The sequence below is a fragment of the Halichoerus grypus genome, chromosome 1, assembly GCF_964656455.1.
Source record: "Halichoerus grypus chromosome 1, mHalGry1.hap1.1, whole genome shotgun sequence".
Classification (NCBI taxonomy): domain Eukaryota; kingdom Metazoa; phylum Chordata; class Mammalia; order Carnivora; family Phocidae; genus Halichoerus; species Halichoerus grypus.
In genome coordinates this window covers 109,279,841-109,289,291 of record NC_135712.1, presented here as the reverse complement: position 1 = coordinate 109,289,291, position 9,451 = coordinate 109,279,841, and the positions used below count along the sequence as shown (strand labels likewise).

The following is a 9,451-nucleotide window of genomic DNA, read 5'->3' as shown; positions in this document are numbered from 1 at the left end:
ATTCACTAAAATTGTCAAATTTGAAAAATAAGGCAAAAGCAGAAAAAAGCAGAAGCAATTGTATTTCCAATATAAACTATGCTAACTTTAAATATGCGAATCAACACGAAAATAACGAATGCTTCTCAGTTGTTTTGACAGTGAATGATTTCAACAGTAGTCTTTACAAACTCTATTTGTGAAATGTGTAATTTGTTTGTGTCTTGACTTCACGGGAAGTGCCCCTTGAACTGTACTTGGAAGTTTGACTGAATAAATTATTAACCCTCTTTGCATGATATGCAAATTAGACTTCACTACATCCAGGGGCACAGCATTGGTTTAGAAGCTGTATCAAGTTGCTGGCAAATAATTTCTGTCAAGGGATCAGGGCCTTCCAACGGAATGGTAAGTTATAATGCAACTCATGTCACCCAGGTATACAAAGTAATGCCGGGCTTCCCATTAGGGGTTGCTTTTAAAAGTGGCCTATGAGCAGTTAAGGTTTTAAGTAATGGGCAAATGAACTGTCTAAACTGTCATTCATAACATGTAGAACAACAAAAGAAACTGAAGGGAAGTCATAATTTTTTCTCCTACATTTATTTTTTATTAAATGTCATGTCTTTTGTAATTGCCAAATACTAAATTTATTTTACTTAAAGAGGTTTATCACATTTGCTAAATGTGACAACATATTGGTAACATATTTCAACAAAAAGAGTAATCAGGTTTATTTAAATGTAACTACTTACAGAAAAAAATTTAAATGTTTAGAAAAAAATATGTGAGAGGGAATCTCAAGGCATTCTAAAAATTAAATTTAGCATTCATGTTTGTAAAAATTACCGTTATGTTGGTAAAAATTACAATTGTTCAAGAGTATAATTCACTAAGGAAAAATGAGAAATTGCAAAAACATTGCTAATACCTTCCAGAACTTTTTATAATTGGTGAGTTATTTTTTTAATTCAGAAACATATAATTTGATACCTTACTATCACTTTTTAATACCTTGACTTATAATGTAAATTCAGGAAATATATTAAAAATGAAGTTATCAATATTAAATGATTGTACTTTTCTGTATGAATATATATTTGTTCATTCAAATTGTTTATTAATGAAAATAGCAATTAGCTAAAAAAAATACTCATATTGCCATGTAAATTTGCCTTAAAGAATCAGTCAAGGATTAAAATGCACAAATGATCTTTGTTTAATTGTGATAATTATAAGAAAAAACAATTTAAAAGCTAATAAGCTATCAAATGTATTTATAAATTTAAGCTTCAAAACTATACATTTTTAAAGGGCTGAATAGAACAACAGTGAAAGAAACATTATTCCAAATTAAAAATGCATACTACTGATCTACTTATGTGAGTAAATTCAATATTGCTTGTAATTTAATAATTCAACCGGTTTAGATATATGTTTGGATATATAATTAAAGATTTCACTTTAATTACGATAGCTAAAAAAACAGTTAAAAATAACTCATCCAACACCGCTATAACCTATTTATCATGATTTCTGTTTCCTAGAAATTAAAAATACAACCACTAGAAAATGGAAGAGAGAGTATTAATTTTTCATGAGGAATTTCCCTTCAATTGAGGAATTCCCTTAAAGGATCAGCTTATCTCATCAATTTGTAGAATTGTAACGGCCACACTAAAAACCACACTCAACTACAAACATCATCTAATTTGGACTCTAATACCCAGAAAATTATGGGTCGTGGTGAGGTTGAAAATGGCCGGCAAATATGACAGCCTGACATTTATAAACCACAGTTTATTAATATTAAGGACTTAAGAAGATTATTTTAAGAATAAAATAAACTTATCAAAAAGCAGATTATAAAATATCATAAAGAGCATGATTTCATTATTTGTAAAAAATAAATTCAAATAAATATTAAACTATGAGTATATCCAAATATTAGGAGTAGTTGGCTTACAGACAACTTTCATTTCTTCTTTTTGCCTACTTGTATCTTCTTAGTGAGTGTTACAGAATAACATACATTTTTTTTTTTTTAAAGGTTAAAGCAACCTGAGAAGCAGGACAAAGGTGACTAGCCATTCATTTTCCTTATTCCAGTTCTGGTATTCTCTACCCCTATTACCTCCCTGAATCTCCAGTCCCAGTGGACAGCTCAAAGCAGAAGACTTCTGCATGGCTTTAGCATGGCCCCTGACTTGCCCGAGTGGTAGTTATTGGGAACCTGGCAGATGGAGTTACACATGTCTTCATGGCTCTCTTTTCCTGCCATGGCAGTCAAACCTTCCCGCTGCACAGAAGCTACTGACATGAGTCAGAGCACTTAAGAACTGCATCATCAGAAAAATAAGAGTGAGGACTAGAAAAAGAGGAAATTCAAAATGAAACAAATGAGTCTTATGGAAGCTTTCTATTGTCTTAATATTCCACTGAGTTTGTGCATTTGCGTTTTGAGCAATCCCAAAATAATGATCTGAGCTCTGAGGAGCTCCAACATTGAAAGCTTGGGCAAATAGCCTACAAAGAGAGAAAGGAGGACTGTAAGGAGATTGCCATATCATAGAAGGCAAGGAAGAGAGTGCTTCCAGAAGTCTTAGAACTGAAAGCAGTGGGGGAGAGAGTGAAAAATAATAGTGAAAAATTACCACTGATCTATAAAAAAAGCCTATTTAAAAAAAAAAGACCATTAAACTTTTTGCTATATTTCTAGAAATCTCAGTATATCCAACACATGGTGATTTGGGGAAACAAATAGAAAATCCAAATAAACTGAAAGGAAAAAGGACACATTAAATATTATCTGGTGTCTCATCCCTAGTGATAAAACTCATACCTTGGTACATATCCTAGACTTTCTGATATTTATTAATTTCAGATATAAATTCCTAATTTTTAAATTAACCTTAATTAAAAAAAATTGATCCTGAAGATATATATGTAATTTTACCTCTGACAAATGTGTGTCTAAACAAAGCTACCTAACTACTACAATTGCCCATTTTGAATATTAGTCATATTATGTACAGTGTCAGATTTATAGTGAGATAGAGCAATGGGTTTATCTGACCTTAGAGGAAATATTTATAAAACTGTTTTCCAAACAGTCAAATGTTTATCTCCATCTCCATGCAACAAGCATTTACAGACCATCTCCTATCTGGCAGTCACTATGCCAGATGTAGAAGATAAACATGAATAAGATAAAGTTGCAAGAAATTCAAAGAAAGTTTACGAGGAGAACATAAAATATACATAAAATGGTGGGTCAGAGAGTCTGTCTTGGGAAACCCACACTTAAACTGAAGTCGGAAAGGAGTGCAGACATAAGGGCAGTGTACGTGATAGGGTAAGGGTCACAAGGGGAAAAAGTCAGTGAGAAAGGATTCAGTGAACTGAGCATTGGGAAAGTTCTCTGTGCGTTCAACGAATAGGAAGAAGAGCAAGGAGGAGAGTCATGCTAGGTGAGGCTGAAGTGGCCTACAGGAGCCAAATCATGCATGCCTTAAGTACTCATTAAGGATTCGGACTTCATTACCTAGACAGTGGAAGGTCATTTAAGTGTTTTGGCTGAGGAGAGTTAATATGATCCGGATTTTGGTTGTAGTTTTCAAGATTGTCTGGCTTTCAGGTTGAAGGGAGATTGAAAGGGAGCCAGAGAAGACGTGAGGAGACCATAGAAGATAAAATACAGTCTAAGATAAAGATCATGGTGGCCTGGACTAGAATGGTCATGAAGGGGACGGACTTCAGAAATAGCCAGACACCACAGGCAAACAAGACTTGGTAGCTTATTTGTTATTGGAGATAAGCTACGGCTGACTTCAAGGACGTTGCTTAGATATACTATAAGCTTTCAGCAAATTGTGGCCACTCTCATTATCATTACTAAGATTTTAAGGCTCATATTTAAAATTTTAAAAAATCATGTTTTAAAACTGGAATTATATTCAAATTTAGTAAAATAACCATAATTCTTTGACAATATGGAAATAAAATAAAATCTATTAAAATAGCAAGACTGGAGTGATAAGAATCCCTGTGTCCTCTCCCAGGTTGTGTTCAATTAAATCTAACTCAGCAGACTTGGTTGAACACCTGGAGACAGAAAAAAGAATTAGATGCTCCACTTACTTCATTGCACCATTTCTTGGCCTCTTTGCTATTTGTCAAGTCCTCTACGTGTGTTTCCACCTCCGGGCCTTTGCACGTGCTTTCCTTTATGTTTGAGACATTTTTTTACCATTACGTGACATGCATTTATTTGTTTCCTGGTTCTAGCCAAGAAAGTATAAATTGTTTGAGATTAGGAACCTTGACTCGGTGCTGTTATCCCCAGTGCGTAGCATATAGTTCAAAGGTATTCAATAAATATTTGTTAAAGTAATATATTAGTGACATACCTGTATGTGAATATGTATGTATATGCACTCCTTCCCAATATAATCAACTTTTTATAGTTCAAGCTTTAAGAGTTTAAAAAAACAAGAGTTTTTAAAAATTATTATTATTATGTTCTGTGCAGTTTTGTCTTTAGTCATAGTCTAGTGTTTTAACCTTCTCTTTTTCTTCTTTAGGCGTGGAACACAACTTGCCCAAATTGGCTGGCGGCAGAGGCTGCCCTGGAAAAGTACTACCTTTCCATTTTTTATGGGATCGAGTTTGTTGTGGGAGTCCTTGGGAATAGCGCTGTTGTTTTTGGCTACCTCTTCTGTCTGAAGAACTGGAATAGCAGTAACGTTTATCTCTTTAACCTCTCTATCTCAGACTTGGCTTTTTTGTGCACACTTCCCATGCTGATTAGAAGTTATTCTCGTGGAAAGTGGATACATGGGGACATGCTCTGTATAACCAACCGATACGCGCTGCATGCCAATCTCTACACCAGCATTCTTTTTCTCACGTTTATCAGCATTGATCGATACCTGCTCATGAAGTATCCTTTCCGGGAACACTTTCTGCAAAAGAAGGAGTTCGCTGTTTTAATCTCTTTGGCTATTTGGGTTTTAGTAACCTTAGAGCTCCTGCCCATACTTCCTCTTATAAATCCTAGCTTAGCTGCCAATGGCACCGACTGTACCGATTATGCAAGTTCCGGGGACGCCCGAAACAGCCTCATTTACAGCATATGCCTAACCTTCTTGGGATTCCTCATCCCCCTTTTGGTGATGTGCTTCTTTTATTTCAAGATTGCTCTTTTTCTAAAGCAGAGGAGCAGGCAGTTCGGTACTGCTTTGCCCCTTGAAAAGCCTCTCACCTTAGTCATCATGGCCGTCGTGATCTTCTCCGTGCTTTTCACTCCCTACCACATCATGCGGAACGTGAGGATCGCGTCACGCCTGCAGACGTGGAAGGAGTACCAATGCGCTCAGGCAGCCATCAACTCCTTCTACATTTTGACTAGGCCTGTGGCCTTTCTGAACAGTACCATCAACCCTGTCTTCTATTTCCTTTTGGGAGATCACTTCAGGGAGATGTTGATGAGTAAACTGAGGCACCAATTCAAATCCCTTACATCCATTAGAAGATGAGGTCCTGGACTGATGTTTCCATGCAGGGAAAAGTGAGATGCTTGTGTAACAGATTATTTTAAACGTGCCGCTGTAGGCCAATTACAGTTTGATTCAACTCACAGATGTAAATCAGGGAGGGATAGACCTGACACTGTTTTACAAACACGCTGCATCTGGAGTATGTGAAAAGAAGAAAATGGGAAGTATTTATTGGTTTCTTCACCCAAGAACTTAAAGGAGTTAGACTGGCATTGTCTAATGTTTGAGCATGGAAGTCCAAAACCCTGGGTGTTACAAGACTTTCTCAATCAGTGTAAAAGGAATAGCAGATAGATAAAGCATCAAATAGTCTGTATTTAATCACTGGTCAGATTGTAAAAAAAAAAAAAAAAATTGTGTTGGCAACATTCTCTATGTTATTCTTATTTGTTTGAGCTTAAAAGTTAATGTGAAAACTAAGTAACAGATTAGGCATACACTATTAAAGACTGTTGTTAGAAATTGTGCTCTGGAACAAAATTTAAAGTAAACAGTAGCAACAAGGAAGAAAGCAACTTGTTGAGTTCAATGATGCCTATATGACATTTCTTTATATTGATCATGAATTGGGGTCAAGTTTTAACTATAAGTCCTATTTTCTTGTATGGTTTTTAGTGCAATTAATCATATTAAATGGAACCTAAGGAGATGGTTCAACAAAGGGAGAGAGAAGTTTGAGCTTGTCTCTCAGGGAATTTAGGTGTAAATGATTGCTAGAAGAGAGACCATGGAGAGTTGCAAAAATCTCAGAGTTATAGAACACAAAGTGCCTATCAGAAAACCCAAAGCAAAACAAAACAAAACAAAACAAAGGTAAATGCTTTTGGACAACTTTATCTCAAAGACAGTGACTTATATCTGGTATGAGCTTTGTTTTCACAGAATATTACATAAGGCCATTGAAGGAAGTGTTCTAAACAAATGGACTTTATGAAATTGTAGAATATAGGGAATATTTATGTGCATATTAATATAAATTAATCGGATGCCACCACTCCACGCCACAAAACAAATATAGGAAAAAAATAAATGGATGCTACGTTAGCTTTTTAAAGTCAAATAAATATCGCATAATTTGCTTGTAAGCAACAAAATATGTCCAAGGCCATGTAGCTATGCTCTTTTTCTTAAAGTCATTAGCTGTAACGTGAAGGATACAATAAGCATTATGAGTACAAAGAAATAAAATTCTATTGTCCTTCCCGTTCTGAGATAATCTGGTGTTATTATATTCTGACATTACAAAAACCTAAAATTCTCCCAGTTAATGTTTCAGTACTTGAAGCTGCTGAGATATTATAAAAACACATTACTCACAAAGGATTTATTTTCTTACTTATTAGGCTTCAAGATATTTTTTCATGCCTTGCCTTTACTGTCAATATTTTAAAATTTTCAATGTGATTTCATAACTGCCTGATAATAAGCTGAAAACAGAATCTCCTGAATTTCCTCATCAGAAAAGGCCACAAAAGGGCCTTAGGAAAGAAGTATTTGCTTATTTCTGCAAACTTAGAAACATATAATTTAATCATAATTTGTATTTCATGCATGGGTTTTAATTCGTAAAGATGGAATTCAATTTGCCTCACCCCTACCCAAAGGAATAGTGGATTCTTTTAAGTAGTACAGTGAAATATTTTATGAAACCATAAACTCTCATATATATCTTGTAACCAAAATGTTAAGTAATTTCATAGCACATTTCTTAATCCTTTTCTTGCTCAAATCTATCATCTGGTAACTTAATCCTCAACAGACTAAAGAGACCTACACTAAAATTATATGAGCTATTCCATTTACTTTTTTTACAGGTGATTGTGAGAATCATAAACAATAAATAATGGAAATCCTTTTTGGGTTTGTAATTTTTGAAGGGAATGATGTTGGGCTTTTGTATCTTTTCTTTTTAATTGGTTCCTTATTGTTTTTAGAATCATGTCTAACTATCTGGCCCAGCATTTTGCAATCTGGGCCCACCTACATTTTCATATGTTAGATCCCACCACCGTTGTCACAAACTAAACCCTCCAGCCAAAGGCAGCTACTTCATCTCATTATATGCAGACCTTCCTTCACTGTGCACAGCTGGATGCTCACCCCTGTCCCGTCATGCCCACAAATAAAAATTTTAAGGTCTTTTAAGGTCCATGTCATCTGTCACTCCTTAAAGCCTTCCTTTAGATCTTCTCCTCCACTAATAGCAGAGACCTCAGACTGCTTTTAAGTACTGTTTTAATGAAATGCATTATTTTTTGGCCTTATAATATTGTTGTTTAGGTTCAAGTCAACTCTAAGGTCTGTGAATAGAAGAACAACATCTAATTTTTCATTGCCCTTCTAGCACCCAGCAAGGTACGTTTTAAATGGTTGTTTATTATGAATGAATGTCCTACAAACTAAATTTGAATTCAATGCTCCTTTTTAGTGTGCATAATTGAGCTACTTTCTGTCATCACTGCTTTTATAAGTACTGCTATTTTATATGAAGAATAGAGTGTGTAAACACAAACACGTATGCCAGACGCCATTGCCTTATTCCTTATATTTTCTTCCATACCTTTGAGCATAGCTTTAATTGATGCTTAAAATCTGTGTCTGCTAGTTCCAAACTTGGGCCATATCAAACTTGATCTCCATTGATTGCCTTTTATCTTAAGTATGGGCTACAATTTCCTGCTTTTTCATATCTAATAAATTTGGATTGTATTCTGGACATTTTGAATAATATATTGTAGAGTCTCTGGATTCTCTTATGTTCCATTGAAGAGTACAAATATTTTGTTTCATGGCTGAACTCAAACTCCAAACTCTGCAATCTCATTCCAGTTATTTTAGCCTTAACTGAGCTGCTTAGAATCTATCCAGCACATCCATCATTCAGAGGTTATCCAGACACTTGAGTAGAGTCAAGATGTGCAGTTCCCTTTCTATAACTCTCTCTTCTCCAAAATCCTTCCCTTTCATTTTCCAGTTGTTCAGTTCAACCTGAACTTGTCCTTTGCTTTCTCATGCCCGATAGGCTGTGGATTTCTTTCTGGATTTTAGCAGCCCTGCATGGCCTGATAAGGACCTGCACCCAGGCTAAAATTATTTTAAAATGTAGCTGGGAATGTCACCCAGTGCCTTTTACTTCTGCCATGTATTGATCCCCTTCCTGTGCCTTCTTTTGTTCACCCTTTAGTGTCTTTATGTAGCTGGTTGTTTATATGTTCCTGGAGTTTAGAGACATTCCTTGCAGGAAGTGTGGTTTGATAAGAGTTACTAGGCTATTACCAGAACAGAAAATTTTCTCCCTTAGAAGTTAATGAGCTTAACTATATAAGTCTATATCCTAAATGGTTTAAATTCCCACTCATAGATTCTAAATATTCTTAAGGGCTTACTTCATCTTGACCATCATTTGACTTTAGCCTCTGCATTTATTCATGCGTTCTCTTTTCCTTTGTACCAATTTTGGTTTTAAACCTAACCTCTGCAGTCATTTCCAACAAAAAAGTAAAAAACCAATAATTTTCCTGAAAGCAAATAGCATTCTCTGCCTATTGTCCTGCTTTTTTTGCCGGTCTCCATACCTTCCTCAGTCTAGGTCCTCACTCCATGCTTTGTGAAGAGTAATTTTGCCCCACTTGGAACCCTTGGTACTAAAAATATTGGAGTACACCATATTCCAGTACTCCAGTAACAAAGAATTCTTTTAAAACAAATGGGTACTTATTGCCTGGAGCACTGGGTATTATACGCAAACAATGAATCATGGAACACTACATCAAAAACTAATGATGTACTATATGTTGGCTAACTGAACATAATAATAATAATAATAAAATTTTTTTAAAAAGAAGAAGTCCAAGTGATCACCGCAAATTTTAATCCACTAAGGTATTTAAAAATCAAAGCCATTTACAAACCAT

At 35.1% G+C, this 9,451-nt stretch overlaps 1 protein-coding gene across 2 annotated transcripts; it reads left to right on the top strand.

The window, feature by feature from the left end:
- The first annotated feature begins 317 nt into the window (after positions 1 to 317).
- SUCNR1 (succinate receptor 1) lies at positions 318 to 7,649 on the top strand. Of its 2 annotated transcripts, XR_013446920.1 has the most exons (3): positions 318 to 387; positions 2,030 to 2,058; positions 4,563 to 4,665. XR_013446920.1 is itself a non-coding variant. In XM_036096152.2 (2 exons), the coding sequence occupies exons 1-2, from the start codon at positions 385 to 387 to the stop codon at positions 5,514 to 5,516; spliced, it is 957 nt and encodes a 318-aa protein (XP_035952045.2). In that variant the 5' UTR covers positions 318 to 384; the 3' UTR covers positions 5,517 to 7,649. The 2 variants fall into 2 exon arrangements, 1 of the variants encoding a protein (XP_035952045.2); XM_036096152.2 differs by lacking the exon at positions 2,030 to 2,058 and having other exon boundaries at positions 4,563 to 7,649.
- The last annotated feature ends 1,802 nt before the right edge of the window (positions 7,650 to 9,451 follow it).